Here is a 15,495-nt window from a genome sequence, read left to right as displayed (position 1 = left end):
GAGGGGGCACCGCCCCGAGTTTCAGAGCCTGCACGCCCGCCTCACCCTGTGCTGGAGGGGGCAGAGACCTAAAGAGAGGGGCACAGAGGCTCACAGAGGGGGACAGGCTCAGAGATTGGGGTACAGAGACCAGAGGCATCGGGACAGAGACCCAGAGAGAGGTGTGTCCCCAGAAAGGGGACAGACCCAGAAAGGGGTCAGAGATCCAGAGGGAGGGGGACGGAGGCCCAGAGAGGAGGGGGATGGAGTCCCAGAGGGAGGGGGACGGAGGCCCAGAGAGGAGGGGGATGGAGTCCCAGAGAGGAGGGGGACGGAGGCCCAGAGAGGAGGGGGATGGAGTCCCAGAGAGGAGGGGGATGGAGTCCCAGAGGGAGGGGGACAGAGAGCCAGAGAGAGGGGGACGGAGGCCCAGAGAGGGGGGGACGGAGGCCCAGAGAGGAGGGTGATAGAGTCCCAGAGGGAGGGGGACAGAGAGCCAGAGAGAGGCGGACGGAGACCCAGGGAGGGGGGGACGGAGGCCCAGACGGAGGGGGATGGAGACCCAGAAGGAGATGTGCCCCCAGAATGGGGGGACAGAGACCCAGAGAGAGGTGTGTCCCCAGAAAGGGGACAGACCCAGAAAGGGGTCAGAGATCCAGAGAGAGGTGGACGGAGGCCCAGAGGGAGGGGGACGGAGGCCCAGAGAGGAGGGGGACAGAGTCCCAGAGGGAGGGGGACAGAGAGCCAGAGAGAGGGGGATGGAGGCCCAGAGGGGGGGGGATGGAGGCCCAGAGGGAGGGGGATGGAGACCCAGTAAGGGGGGGACGGAGGCCCAGACAGAGGGGGATGGAGACCCAGAAGGAGATGTGCCCCCAGAATGGGGGGACAGAGACCCAGAGAGAAGGGGATGGAGGCCCAGAGAGAGGGGGACCCAGTGAGGGCCTCGAGGCTCAGGGAGGGCCCCCCTCCAGCCGCAGGTGTTTCCGTTTGGGGTGGGGCCGCCGTGTTTACAACAACAGCTCAGCTCCCCTGTTTCCTCCGGCGGTCGTTGGGGCGTCTCCTTGGCGCCCCGGCCCTGGCAGGGGCTCAGCAGCCCCAGTGCGCTGGGGGAGGAACTGTGGCTGGAAAGGTGGGGGGCAGAGAGCGAGGAGAGAGGCCCCCGGAGCCCCATCTGACCTCTCCTGGGAACAGTGGGGCAAGGCGCTGTGTCTGGGCCTTCAGAGTGGAGAGTTAGGGCGATGGGGTTCCCGGGTCCCAGTCCAGCCTCGGCTCCCTCCTCACTGCTCCCCCACCCCCTCCTCTGGGCCTCGCACTGGCTGTTCCCCGACGTTCCCACCTGCTCCCTCCCTTCCATCAGGCAGGTGAAACCTATTTCTTGGCTATTCATCTATTTTTCCTACTGTCTATCATGATCCTCTCGGGAATGTGAACCCTACGCAGGCAGGACGTCTGCATTCCCAGCGCCTAGAATGAGTTCTAAGTGCTCCTGAGTAATCTGCTGTGTGAACAGTTTGAATTCCCAGGATCTCACAGGCTGGGCTCAGGCCTGGCCGCCAGGGCCCGGAGTAAGAAGTGTCCGTGGGAACAGAAGCCGACGCTGGAGGCAACAGGGCCGCAGGCTCTGCTTAGATCCGGGTTGCGATTCTGACCCCCTCACCCCACCTGGGAACCTCAGTTTCCCAATCCGTCAAGTGGGGGCATCCTCCTCCTTGCCCACCTGGGCTGTTGGGAGGAGGAGGAGGAGGAGGAGGAGGAGGAGGAGGAGGAGGAGGAGGAGGTGTGCTCAGGTGCATGGATGGGGGTGGGGCCTAGGAAAGGTGATCCTCAGGAAAGCAGGTGTGCTGTGCCAGGTGGGGCCCATTGTTAGGGACAGGCTCCTCATATCACCTTCCAGCAGGTGCTGGGCCCCTTCGGGCGGCCCAAGGGCAAGGGTCCTTGGCAGGTGGCCCCAGGTGTGTTAGAGGGTTGTGGAATCCTGAGTGTATTAAAGCAGGCCCTGGTGGTTTGTCTTGAGACTCTTTTTAGTAGCAGCTTCTGGAATTTTCTTTTGCATGCCTATCATAGGAGGCCCCGGTGGCGATTGCCATTACATAGGGGAGTAGCTCCAGGACAGTGTAGTAGTGGGGCAGGTGTTGGTTTGCTCCTAGTATATCATGGCCCTGATCTACGTAGCAGGTTAGAGCGGAATCTCAGGGTCTTTTAACAGAACCTGGGGGTCTTTTTATGGCTGCAAGGCCCTGGCTATATCATAACCAGCTCACCAGCGTTGCTTGTGTGGCAGGCACCTGAGTCCATTTTAGCGGCTCCCCGGGCCTCTGAGTGGCACCCAGGGAGGTGGAATCAGGGTGGGTTTCTGCACGGTCTGCGCAGCCCTGAGGCCCACTTTCAGCACTGAGCCGAGTCCATCCCACGGCCGTCCTGGGATCGGACCTCATGGCAGGTCCTGGCTCCATGACATACTAAAACAGGCCTGTGTGTGGTTTCAGAGAGAGGGATAGATTCTGCTCAAACACTCTAGCAGGATGCCAGGGACATCCTCGAGGAGCTTTAGAGGCATATAAAACCAGACCTGGGCCATTCAATTATTGCCTTCATTCGTTCTACAAAGATTTAGTGTGCCGGCCCCTGGGGAAGGGAAGGTCAGACCCATCCCTGAGAATCTCTGATCCAGGGGGACCCCTGTGGGAAGTGGGTGTCAGGGGTTCAGGTGTTACCCCGGATGGCCTCCACTATTCCTTGATCCAGCCTTGGACGTGGATCACACGCTGATCACCACACAAGTGTCTGAGTTCCCCAGGGCCCCAGTAACCAAGTACCGCAAATCTGGGGGCTTAAAATGACAGAAACCTATTCTCTCACCGTTCTGGAGGCCAGAACTCTCCTAAATCCAGGGGGCAGCAGGACCCCGCTGCCTCTGAAGCCTGGAGGGGCGGGGCCTCCCGGTTGTTGGGATTTGGCGGCCTGCCTTGGCCTTCCTCCTCTCCCTTCCTCCTCTCGCAGGCAGCTGCAGCCCCCCCAGCGCTGCTTCGGTCACGTGGCACTTTTCCTCTCGTCTGTCTGTGCTCGTGTGCAGATTTCCTCTTAAAAGGACACACGTCACAAAAGGGGGAAAAGAAAGGTAACAAAATAAGGTCTCAGAGGCTAAGAGATCTCAAAAAGAGGAGAGAGGCTATCCTGGAGGTTTCTCTTATGCAGGCTCCAGCTAGACATCCCAAATTGCCACAGTATGCCATGCCCTGACAAACAGGAGTCCCAGAATACCTATCTGAGACTCTATGTTTCACTAAGTTTACCTCTCAGAAACTTAACCTAAGCCAGTCAAGTCCTAAAACCCAGAGGCAACAGCTTCTTTAAGAACAACAATCAGATGCAGCTCCCTTCCCCATCATGTTGACACCCCCTTTTCAATATGAACAAGTTAGAGTGTTCACTGCCTCAACCACGCCTGGAGATGGAGAAAGTGATTAAACGAGAGGGAGGGGTACCAACAGACAAGATGGGATTTAACAAGGGATTATGGATATTGAAACTTTATATGAAATTATATATATTTTAGATGCTAGGACATTAGAATAGCTAGAAGGAAATAACTGAAATGGTGGGACCGTAACCCATAACATTCTTTGAAGTTTGCTCTCCAACTACTTGTTAAATTGCACTTGGGAAGTTATCACTGTTATGTACATATGTTAAATTTCACAGTAAAAAAATGTATTTAAAAAGTTAACAATCTTCCCATGTAGACCATAAAAAAAAAGGACACAGGTCTTACTGAATCAGGATCCACCCTAATCCCATTTGGCCTCACCTTAACTAACCACATCTTCAACGACCCCATTTCCAAATAAGGTCACACTCACGGGACCCAGGGTTAGCACGGCTCTTTTCGTAGACCTGTCAACCCGCAGCAGAGGAAGACCGGAGGTTGACGTTTTGAACTGCGGCCGGCAGGGGGCGCTGCGGTGTAGGTGCAGAGGCGAGGGGCCCTTTGCCACCCACGGACCCCGGCGGCCAGGGCCGGCTTCCCGGGTGAGGCTGGGCTGCTCCTTCAGGAGGGCCCGGGGCTTGGTTTGACGTCCTGCTGTCAAATTGAACAGGGGACCTGGCATTTGCATTCTGCCCAGGGCTGAGCTTTCTAGCGCGGTACAGTGGGTCCCCAAGGACACACAGAAGGACCCTGGGGGACCCGAAGCGGAAGCCCAAGGGTGTTCTGATAGGGCCCTCGGGACCTCCTGGCGGGACCGTGACAGCATCACAGGAGACGGCCAGGGGGCCTGAAACTGGCCCCTGCATGCATGGCAGGACCCCAGGGCCCTTAGGGGTCCCCAGTGGGCATCATAAAGGATCTCGAGGTTTTGCTCTTTTGGAGCACAAGGAGGGGGAGTACCAGGAGACCCCTGAGAGCGGCTGGGTGAACCCTGAGGCTGTAGAACAGGAAAGAGAGGCGCTGAGGATGGGGGCGTCTGAGCAGTGCAAGGGAGAGGTGTCCTAGGTGAATGTGGGGGGCAGAATGGCAGCCCCCAAAGATGCCCACATCCTTCTTCGAACCTGTGACTCTTCCTTCACACGGCAAAAGGGTCTTCACAGGCGTAAGAAGGATTTTGAGACAGGGAGATTGTTCCGGATTGTCCAGGGGACCTGATGTAATCAAAGGGGCTTATAGGAGGGAGACAGGAGGACAGGAGTCAGGAAGAGAAGATGGTGGAAGCAGAGGTTGAAAAGGAGAGAAGATGCTGGGCTCGGGGGCATCCAAGAGGGTCCTGGCCGGGCCCTGAGAGTTCACAGGGGTGTCCCCTGCACGTGGCCCCAAGGGTGTTAGGGCAAGGCCCCAGGTGTATAGAGCCGGACCTCAGGGTGCTTTTGAGTCAGCCCTCAGGTCCTTGGTGGAGGGAAGAAGGAGCAGCCTGTCCAGCTGGGTGAAGGCCATCTGTCTGTCTGTCTGTCTGTCTATCTATCTATTTCTGTCTGTTTTGTCTCTCTATATTTTCCCGTCATCTATTTTTCTTCCTATAATCTCTCTACCGCCTACCTATGTCTCCCTGTCTGTCCATCTGCTATTCTGTCTTTCCTGGGAAGGCTCTGGATAGGGCAGTACCCGGTGAGGGCACTAACAGGGGGAATGCAGGTGTGGTTGGGGGGAGCCCTGCTCCCTCAGTGTCACAGCAGAAACTGAAGGGAATCGATGAGCCTCAGAGGCCGGGAGAGGGACCCGGGGCTGCAGGGACACCGTGGCCTGCCTGGATGTGTCACGGTGACGGTTCTGTTCGGGTTCTTCAGCTGGGTCCTGGGCATGGAGTGGCAGACTCCACGGGACGTCAGCATCGGCTCCCAAAGGCCGTATCCCTGGGTCTTGGGGTACAACCTTGGGACTCAAGGATCCCGGGGGTGGGCGCCTGAGATTGCTAGTGAGGCACTGTAGGGCCCGGCGGGGGGCTGTTGTAGGGGCATCACCCAAGGGAGGCGACAGGAGCCAGTCATCTAATGGGGTCTCGAGACAATTCTGGTGGGCCAAGAGGCCCTATAGCAGGACTGTCTATAAGGTCGTGATATGGGGACCCAGGGGGCACTTAGAAGAGTTCTGGGGAGTCTTAAAGTGGGGCAACCGGGGTCTGCCATACCAGAGGCCTGGGCCCATTTTGGCAGGACCTCAGATCTGTAAAAGGGGCAACTGGGGCCTTAAAGCCAGTGCCTGTGAGCAGCAGGTGGGCACCTTCCAGGGACTCCGGGGAAATGTCAGCGCAGGTCCCTGGGGCCAGGGAGCCGAGAGTGGGTCCTAGAACAGGACCCCAGGGTGATGTTGCTCGAGCTTCCAGGACAAGTGTAGCAGGGTCCTGGGGGACACCGAGGGGACAGCTAGGGGCACGGCAGTCCCCTAGTGTATTTTAGGGAAGAGCTAAGGATGCAGTCTTAAGATTGTGGACTTGAAGGAAGGATCCTCCGGTATTGTGGGCAGATCCGAGGGGCAGGTCTCAGCCGATATTCTAGCAGGTTCCGAGAGTAACAGAAATGAATGGAGGCTCCTCAATAAGTTAAACCCAGAGCTTCCCATGACCCAGCAACCCACTCCCAAAGAACTGAAAGCAGGCGTGAGAGCAAAAACACGTACACGGCTGTTCAGAGCAACCCTATCCGCAATAGCCAAAGGTGGAACCAACCCAGATGTCCCTCAGCAGATGAGCAGATCAGCAGCACGTGGTTCCTCCGGACAACCGTGTTATTCAGCCCTGAAAAGGAACCAGCTTCTGAGACCTGTGACCACGCGGGTGAACCTCGAGGACATCACATTGAATGAAGTAAGTCAGACAAAAAGGGACAAATAACGAGTGATTTCACTTATATGAAATATCTAGAATAAGCAAATTCATTGGGTCAGAAAAGTAATTAAGAGGTTCCCAGGGGGCTGGGGGTAGGAGGAGAGAACGAGCTGTGACTGCTTAATGGGGACAGTTTCTGGTCTGGGTGACAAAACAGTCGTAAAGCCAGGAATGGTGGTGTTGGGAGCACAGCATTGTAAGAGTGATTAATGCCACTGAAAAATGGCTAAAATGGCAAATTGTATGTTACCACAATTTTTTAAAGAAGTGATTAGAAGCGTAAGAGAAGGGCCAGGGGGTGGGGGTGGGGCCCCAAGGGCGTGACAGCGGGATATCAGCACTGTGGGGGGTCAAGGCCCTTGGAAAGAAAGCTGCAGGCGCACTTTAAGGGGCCACTTGGGGGAAGGGCCCCAAGAGGGAAACGTTGAGACAGCTGGGAAGATTTTATTGTAGCAGGAGTTCCTGGAGGCCCTGGCGGCGGGGTGGGGGTGGGCCCAGTGAGGTAGGAAGGGGACTGCGGGGGCCTCCACATTTTGGACGCTGGTACAGCTGAATTCCAGTTCCTGTGTTGTCATTAAATCGCTGGGGGTTGAAACACCCTCAAAATAAAAAAAACAACAACCAGAACAACAGAAAGAGCAAAACCAGGCCATAATCTCCCAGACAGGCAGAGCAGACGCTGGGAGGCTGGGCCGCGGCCTGGGGTGTGTGCCCTGCAGCTGGGGGGCGGGGTTGGATTTCTTGGAGTGGGGAGCAGTCTCCGGACAGGATGTAAGAGAGGAACTGGGGTCTCCAGTCACGGGAGCCGGCCAGGACTGCAGGCAGGAAGGGAACGTGGCTGCCGTGAGTGGGCTGAGGGCCCCACTGCTGGGTCTGAGGGAGGAGGGGGCGGGGGGCTCCACTGCTGGGTCTGAGGGAGGAGGGCGCTGGGAGCCCCACTGCTGGGTCTGAGGGAGGAGGGGGCTGGGAGCCCCACTGCTGGGTCTGAGGGAGGAGGGGGCGGGGGGGCTCCACTGCTGGGTCTGAGGGAGGAGGCCGGGGCCCCACTGCTGGGTCTGAGGGAGGAGGCCGGGGCCCCACTGCTGGGTCTGAGGGAGGAGGCAGGGGCCCCACTGTGGGGTCTGACGGAGGAGGGGGCTGGGAGCCCCACTGCTGGGTCTGAGGGAGGAGGGGGCGGGGGGCCTCACTGCTGGGTCTGAGGGAGGAGGCTGGGGCCCCACTGCTGGGTCTGAGGGAGGAGGGGGCTGGGAGCCCCACTGCTGGGTCTGAGGGAGGAGGGGGCGGGGGGCCTCACTGCTGGGTCTGAGGGAGGAGGCCGGGGCCCCACTGCTGGGTCTGAGGGAGGAGGCCGGGGCCCCACTGCGGGGTCTGAGGGAGGAGGGGCTGGGGCCCCCCTGCTGGGCCAGAGGGCGGAGCCGCAGGCGGGGCCGAGCTCTTGGAGAAGAATCTCAGCCAATCCAGAGTCTGTAATTAATTAACCGACAAGGATCAGATTACGGGGTGAAAGTTCACAGGGGAGAGGGACCTGTTCTAATAAGAACCTGTCACCTGCCGGACGCAGACCCAAGGCCCAGGCCTCCGGGGGTCGCGGGTCGGGGCGGGCGACCCGCGGGCGCTGGGAGGAAGGGGCGGGGGTCTGAGAAGTCACCGCCTCCCTCCTCCCAGGTCGCCCTCTCAGCATGGGGGTCCCCTGGCCTCTGCCCTGGGGTCTCCGGCTGCTGCTGCTCCTCCTGCCTGGGACACTGGGCACAGGTGAGGGTCCCTCGGGGTCTGGGCCGCCGGAGACGGGTGGCAGGAGGGTGGTCCGCGGCCCAGACGCCGAGGAAGCGAAATCCAGGGCCAGGCGCCACTTCCTCCCCCGCGAGGCGCTGGGTCCCGCTTTCCCCGCCGCCGTCGGGTGTCTGGAAACTACCTCTTCCCCCACTCTGGGTCCCTGTCCCCCTCTCTCTCTGGGTCCCCGTCCCCCTCTCTCTCTGGGTCCCTGTCCCCCTCTCTCTGGGTCTCCGTCCCCCTCTCTCTGGGTCCCCGTCCCCCTCTCTCTGGGTCCCCGTCCCCCTCTCTCTCTGGGTCCCCGTCCCCCTCTCTCTGGGTCTCCGTCTCCCTCTCTCTGGGTCCCTGTCCCCCCCTCTCTCTGGGTCCCCGTCCCTCTCTCTCTGGGTCCCCGTCCCCCTCTCTCTGGGTCCCTGTTCCCCTCTCTCTGGGTCCCTGTCCCCCCTCTCTCTGAGTCCCTGTCCCCCCCTCTCTCTGGGTCCCTGTCCCCCTCGTTCTCTGGGTCCCCGTCCCCCTCTCTCTGGGTCCCCGTCCCCCTCTCTCTCTGGGTCCCCGTCCCCCTCTCTCTGGGTCTCCGTCTCCCTCTCTCTGGGTCCCTGTCCCCCCCTCTCTCTGGGTCCCCATCACCCTCTCTCTCTGGGTCCCTGTCCCCCTCTCTCTGGGTCCCTGTTCCCCTCTCTCTGGGTCCCTGTTCACCCTCTCTCTGGGTCCCTGTCCCCCTCTCTCTGGGTCTCTGTCCCCCCATCTCTGGGTCCCTGTCCCCCTCTGGGCCTCTGTCCCCCTCTCTCTCTGGGTCTCTGTCCCCCTCTCTCTGGGTCCCTGTCCCCCTCTCTCTGGGTCTCCGTCCCCCTCTCTCTCTGGGTCTCCGTCCCCCTTTCTCTCTGGGTCTCCGTCTCCCTCTCTCTGGGTCCCTGTCCCCCCCTCTCTCTGGGTCCCCATCACCCTCTCTCTCTGGGTCCCTGTCCCCCTCTCTCTGGGTCCCTGTTCCCCTCTCTCTGGGTCCCTGTTCACCCTCTCTCTGGGTCCCTGTCCCCCTCTCTCTGGGTCCCTGTTCCCCTCTCTCTGGGTCCCTGTCCCCCTCTCTCTGGGTCTCCGTCCCCCTCTCTCTCTGGGTCCCTGTCCCCCTCTCTCTGGGTCCCTGTCCCCCTCTCTCTCTCTGGGTCTCCGTCCCCCTCTCTCTCTGGGTCCCTGTCCCCCCCTCTCTCTGGGTCCCTATCCCCCTCTCTCTCTGGGTCCCTGTCCCCCTCTCTCTCTGGGTCCCCGTCCCCCCCTCTCTCTGGGTCCCTGTGCCCCCCTCTCTCTGGGTCCCTGTCCCCCTCTCTCTGGGTCCCTGTCCCCCTCTCTCTCTGGGTCCCCGTCCCCCTCTCTCTGGATCTCCGTCCGCCTCGCTCTGTGTGTCTGTCTCCAACTTTCTCTGGGTCCCCATTAAGGGCTGCCAGAAGAAAATAACAGTCCATTTTTAAATTCCACTTTAATTTGACATTCCATGCTGCACACTTATATTGAACAATTATTCATTGTTCATCTGAAGTTCAAACTTAACTAGGCGACCTGTATTTTTCGTTGATGAATATGGCAACCCCAGCCCTCCCTCTGACTTCTCTCCCCTGCTGTGGGTCTCTGTGCCCTGATCTGCATCTCTGCAGAGGGAGTCTCTGGGTCTAGTCTTTGCTCTCGGGATGTCGGTCTGGCTCCCCGTCCAGCCCCTCACCTCCCCCGGGTGCTCTCTGTGTCCCTCTCCCGCAGCCAGCCAGCTCTCCCTCCTGTACCACCTCGCCGCCGTGACCGCCCCTGCCGACGGGACCCCCTCCTTCTGGGTGTCGGGCTGGCTGGGGCCTCAGCAGTACTTGAGCTACGATAACCTGAGGGCCCAGGCCGAGCCCTACGGGGCCTGGGTCTGGGAGAACCAGGTGGCCTGGTACTGGGAGAAGGAGACCACAGACCTGAGGAACAAGGAGAAGCTCTTCCTGGAAGCTCTCCGCACCCTGGAGGAAGGAGGTGAGACCCTGACTCCTCCATCCGAGGGGAGCGGGCTGGGGCCGGGCTCCCGGGTCTGAGGGAGGAGGGGCTGGGGACCCGGACTTCTGGGCTCTGCTCACCTGTGTGTGGCCACCCCAGGTTCCTACACCCTGCAGGGCCTGCTGGGCTGTGAGTTGGGCCCTGACAACTCCTCAGTGCCCACGGCCAAGTTTGCCCTGAACGGTGAGGAGTTCATGAGTTTCGACCCCAAACTGGGCAACTGGTCTGGGGACTGGCCCGAGGCCCTCACCATCAGTGCCAAGTGGACGCAGCAGGCCGAGGCGGTCAGGACGGAGACGACCTTCCTGCTCAGCTCCTGTCCCCAGCGCCTGCTGGGCCATCTGGAGAGGGGCCGTGGAAACCTGGAGTGGAAGGGTGAGAACACTCCCGAATCTCTGTGCCTTGTTTCCTTCTCTCCATCCCAATGGGTCCGCCTCAAGCCTCATCCTCTCCCCTGGAACCATCTCCCCAGCCTCCTCCCGGGCCTCCTCCTGGCCTCCCAGCCTCCAGTCTGCCCACTGTAGCCCATTCCCCCCCACATGTGGCAGCCCTTCCTCCACTCACAGCCCTTCCGGGGCTCCCCAGCGCCCCTGGACAAGGCCCCAGCTCCCAGCCTTCACGACCTCCTCCAACCCATTCCTCTTCACTTGTCTCCGCCTGCCCGTCATCCTCAACACTCCAGCCACTCGCCGCAACTAGCATTCCCCATAGAAGCCCTGTCCTCCCTCTGAGCCTTTGTTCACGCCGTTCCCCCTGCCTGGGAGACCCTTCCTGCTTTTCCCTGCGTCCCCTCCTGCTTGCTCTGCAAGGCCCAGGCTACGTGTCTCCCCGCCCCAAGGAGCCGACCCACAGCTCTGGAGGTTGAGTTTGCTGTTTTCTTCCAAACAGATATTGGCAGAGAGAACACCTGTGCCAGACGGTGTTATGGGCCCTGGGCACAGAGAGGGCAGGGGTGCTGGGCTCACCCTCCAGCGGCCTCCAGGCTGCTGGCAGACGTAGAGTCAGAGGCAGAGTCGCACGAACAATAAATCCAAGGGCCACAAAGGAGATGCTAGGACCCAACCAGGGAGTTTGTCTTTCATTTTGTCCTTTTTTTTTTTTCATCATGGAAAATTTCAAACCACACTTTAGTAGAATAGGATCACAAACCCCCATCTTCCCCTATCACCAAGTAGTGGGATGTCGTGACTGTATTTTTTATTTACCTAATCACTAATGAAGTCTCATATTATTGGCCATTTAGGTATCCTCTGTTTGGGAGTGTCTGTTCGAGTCTTTTGCCCATTTCTAAATGAAAATTTTTCTCTTTTTCTTGTTTAAGTTCTTAATTTAATTAAGACAAGGGATGGGAATCCTTTGTCTGATATTTGTAATAAAAATAAGCCAGTCCCTGGTTTGTCTTTTCACTCTCTTCATGACATCTTCTGATGAACAAAATTTCTTAATGTTAATGATGCTCGATTTTTCAGTCTTTTATTTTGTAGCTTGTGTGTACCGTTTAAGAAATCTCTTCTTTTCATAAAGTTAGGAAGTTATTTTCCTGTTTTCTTCTAGAAACTTGATTGATTTAGCTTTCTCATTTAGCTGGATGATCCATCTTGTGTTAATTTGTGTGTGTAATGTAAGAGAGGATCAAGGCTCATATTTCTATATATATTTGGGAATATGCTTATGACTTTCCACCAAAAATAATTTGGGGGGATTTTGATTATGATAACATTTTATTTTTAGATCAACTTGGGAAAAATTGACTTCTTTATATCTTAAGTTTTTTAATCCATGAACATGGTATATTCCTTCATTTAATTAGGGCTTTAATTTCTCACAGTAATATTTTCTGGTTTTCAGTGTAAGGTTCCCACATGTCTTTGGTTATATTTATTCCTAAGTAGTTGATATTTTTTTGTGCCATTGTAAATGGTATTTTTTTGCTACGGTTTCATGAGCTTTTTGAAATTTTAATTCTCATAACATCTGTATAACTTAAAAGTTATTTTAAAAAGTGGATTTTCCAATTGTTTATAGCTAGTTTGTAGAAATGCTATTCATTTTTATATAATTACCTTGTATCCAGAAACTTTGCTTAAGTCACTTATTTCTAATAGTCTTTTTTTTTTTTTCATGGAGTCAGACATGAATTTCTAACAGTCTTTTGCAGATTCTTTTGGCTTGAGTCATCTTTGACATGTTTTCTTTCTTTTCTTAACAAGTTTTAATATCTTTTATTTCTTTTTCCTGTCTTATTGCATTGTCCCCTGGACAGTGTTGAATAGTAGCTTGTATTCCCAAACTCATGGAGAAGGCATTCAATCTGTTACCATGAACTATGATGCTAGCTGTAGGTTTTGCAAAGATGCCCATTTTCACAGTGAGGAAGTTCTTTTCGAGTCCTAGTTTGCTAAGAGTGTTTTTTTTGTTGTTGTTTGTTTGTTTTTAAATCATGACTGTGTGTTGAATTTTATCAAATAATTCTTTCTGCATCTTTTGAGGTGACCCTTTGTTTTTTTCCCTTTGTTCTGTTCATTATATGTGGTGAATTATATCAACCGATTTTTAATATAATTCAATATAATTGTGTTAAACTTTACTTGATCATGATGCATTATCCTTTATATAAATCATTGGATTCTATTTACTAATATTTTGTTTAGGAGTTCTGAGTCTGTTTTCATGAGAGACATTGGCGTTAAATTCCCTTTCTTGGAATCTCCTTGCAAGCTTTTGTTATCAAGGTTATGCCGACCTCATAAAATGTGTTGGGAAATTTCTTGTTATTCTGTTTCCTGGAAGGCTTTGTGTGCGGTAGTAATATTTGTTCCTTAATTGTTTGGAAGAAGTCAGCAATGACATCATATGGGCCTGGAGTTTCACTTGTGGAGAAGTTTTAAATTATGGATTAAATATTTAAAATATTTAAAAAAATTTTAAAATAGGACTACTACGGTTTTCATTTCTTCTTGTGTCATTCTTGGAAGGTTGTATTGCTCAGCAATGTGTTCAGTTCATTTACATTTTCAAATGTGTTAGGATGAAATTTTTCATACCATCTTCCTTTTTTTCCCCCTCTCACCATCTTTTTAATGGCTGCAGGATCTGTTTGATGTCACCCATTGACAGCACAAATATTTCTTGTCCCTCCCCTCTCATTAGAATGTCACCTCCATGAGGGCAGGGAGCTAGAACAGTTCCTGGCACATGAGAGATGCTCCTGGAATGTCAGCTGGAGGAAGGAATGGAGGAGGGATGGGGTCCCCGGGGGTGGGGCACCCTCAGGGCGGCTGGGTGGAGTCTCTGTCCCCCCAGAAAATTCCTTCCTCCTCTCTTCCCTATACCCTCCAGACTCAGCACAGAGTAGGGCACATGGGGGCCCCTCTGGGTGCAGCGGAAGGAATGCATCCTCTCCCCGTCCCTCTCCAGCCCTTCCCTGGGCCTGGTGGACTTGGGGGCTCACTCCTTCCTGCCTGTTTGCCTGCAGAGCCCCCCTCCATGCGCCTGAGGGCCCGACCGGGCAGCCCTGGCTTTTCCGTGCTCACCTGCAGTGCCTTTTCCTTCTACCCACCGGAGCTGCAACTGCGATTCCTCCGGAATGGGCTGGCAGCTGGCTCCGGGGAGGGTGATCACGGCCCCAACGGAGACGGGTCCTTCTATGCCTGGTCTTCGCTCACCGTTAAAAGTGGCGACGAACATCTCTACCGCTGCCTTGTGCAGCACGCAGGGCTGCTGCAGCCCCTCACCGTGGATCTGGGTGAGGTCCCGCTGGGTGGTCGTCCCCCATCTGTCTGATTGTCCTCCACCTTCCCTTCTGCTGCTGGTCCTCCCTGAGTCTGACCACCTTCCCTCCTGCTGCTGCTGGTCCTCCCAGGGTCTGACCACCTTCCCTCCTGCTGCTGCTGGTCCTCCCTGAGTCTGACCACCTTCCCTCCTGCTGCTGCTGGTCTTCATGGCATCTGACCACTCATTGTCTGCTACTACTAATTCTTCCCAGGGCTGACCATCTCCTGCCTTGCTACTACCAGGCCTCCATGAGTCTGACCTTCTACTGCTCTGCGTCTGCTAATCCTCCCCAAGTTGGAACTTCACCCACCCTGGTGCTACAGGTCCCTTGGCCAGGCTGGTTCTTGCATCTAGCCTGGGGACATTCTGCCCAAACCTGGAGCGTCACCTGCCGGCCTTTCTGCTGCCCACCCTCACCCCAGATGCTTGGTGCTGGGAGCTCTGAGAGTGGGCCGCAATAGGAACCCCCAGCTCCCTGACCTGACTCTGATGGGGTGGAGGGTCCATTTGACATCTCACAGCCTTCTCTGGCTGCAGAATCGCCAGCCAAGTCCTCGGTGCCAGTGGTTGGAATTGTCATCAGCATCATGCTGCTGATGGCAGCAGCTGCAGGAGGAGCCCTGCTGTGGAGAAGGATGAGGAAGGAGCTGCCAGGTGGGTGGCAGGGAGAGGGAAGGGCCCCAGAGAGTGGGGTGGGGACCCAGAAGTGGGGGACAGAGACCCAGAGAGAGGGGGACAGAGACCCAGAGAGAGGGGGACAGAGACTTGGGGGGCAGGGGCCCAGAGAGAGGAGGATGGAGACCCAGAGAGGGGGACGGAGACCCCTAGCATGAGAGAGATGGAGACACACACACACATCGGGGGAATGGCGAGGAGGGGCGTTGACAGGAACCCAGAGGGTCTCAGAAAATTCCATGCCCCCCTCTTCCTCTCTCCTCAGTCTTCTGGGTCTCCCGCCGCGGGGATGATGTAGGGGCCCTCCTGCCCACCCCTGGCCGGCCCCAGGACTCCAACTTTCAGGATGCGTTGCCAGCGGCTACCTGACCCACCCTAGTTTGGCTGCTGTCAGCTCATGTCTTTCGTCGTCTCCCTTTCACGCTGTGAGACCTCCGGATGGAATCCTGGCATCTCTGAGCCTCCAGAAGGATCCTGGGCCCAATGTCCTCCTTCTGGACCAGTTCTCTTGTAGCCTGCCTCAGTTTCCTCCCCTGATATATATGGCTCCTTTCCATCTCCACATATATAACATGATTTGGGGCCTGAATCACTGTGTTCTCATCATTTCAAATTTCCGGGGAGGGAAGGGAGTGGGTGGGGGGATGAACTTGGTGGAAGCCCTGAGTTTCAAATCCCACCCGCAGCTTACATTTTGTCATGGTGGAAGCTGCCAATTTTAAGTACCAGTTGGCGAATTTACCAGCTGTAAATTCCACGAATACTTATTGGATGTCTAAACTGTGACGGGCATTTTGAGGAATTCCTGGCTGGAACTTGACCGGAATCCGTCTTGATGGAGTGGAGGAAAAAAGTTGTTTCCTCGTTAAAGGAAGGGGCTGCCTGCCTCCCCCGCCCCTTGGTTCGGGGTCTTTCTTAAAACATGCTGACAAAGGGAAAGGGATAAAAATACATTTCCCATGAG

The 15,495-nt window shown here is 56.1% G+C and overlaps 1 protein-coding gene across 2 annotated transcripts; it reads left to right on the top strand.

Annotated features, from left to right (window-relative positions):
* The first annotated feature begins 6,992 nt into the window (after nucleotides 1-6,992).
* On the top strand, nucleotides 6,993-15,113 carry FCGRT (Fc fragment of IgG receptor and transporter). 2 transcript variants are annotated; one of them, XM_037819984.1, is made up of 7 exons: nucleotides 6,997-7,136; nucleotides 7,959-8,045; nucleotides 9,810-10,061; nucleotides 10,182-10,457; nucleotides 13,558-13,827; nucleotides 14,394-14,510; nucleotides 14,797-15,113. In XM_037819984.1, the coding sequence occupies exons 2-7, from the start codon at nucleotides 7,973-7,975 to the stop codon at nucleotides 14,898-14,900; spliced, it is 1,092 nt and encodes a 363-aa protein (XP_037675912.1). In that variant the 5' UTR covers nucleotides 6,997-7,136; nucleotides 7,959-7,972; the 3' UTR covers nucleotides 14,901-15,113. The 2 variants fall into 2 exon arrangements, with proteins under 2 accessions (XP_037675913.1, XP_037675912.1); XM_037819985.1 differs by lacking the exons at nucleotides 14,394-14,510; nucleotides 14,797-15,113 and adding an exon at nucleotides 14,068-14,386 and having other exon boundaries at nucleotides 6,993-7,136.
* Nucleotides 15,114-15,495: the final 382 nt, after the last annotated feature.

The sequence above is a fragment of the Choloepus didactylus genome, chromosome 27 (assembly GCF_015220235.1).
Source record: "Choloepus didactylus isolate mChoDid1 chromosome 27, mChoDid1.pri, whole genome shotgun sequence".
Lineage (NCBI taxonomy): Eukaryota > Metazoa > Chordata > Mammalia > Pilosa > Megalonychidae > Choloepus > Choloepus didactylus.
This window is presented reverse-complemented; position numbering and strand designations above follow the sequence as displayed.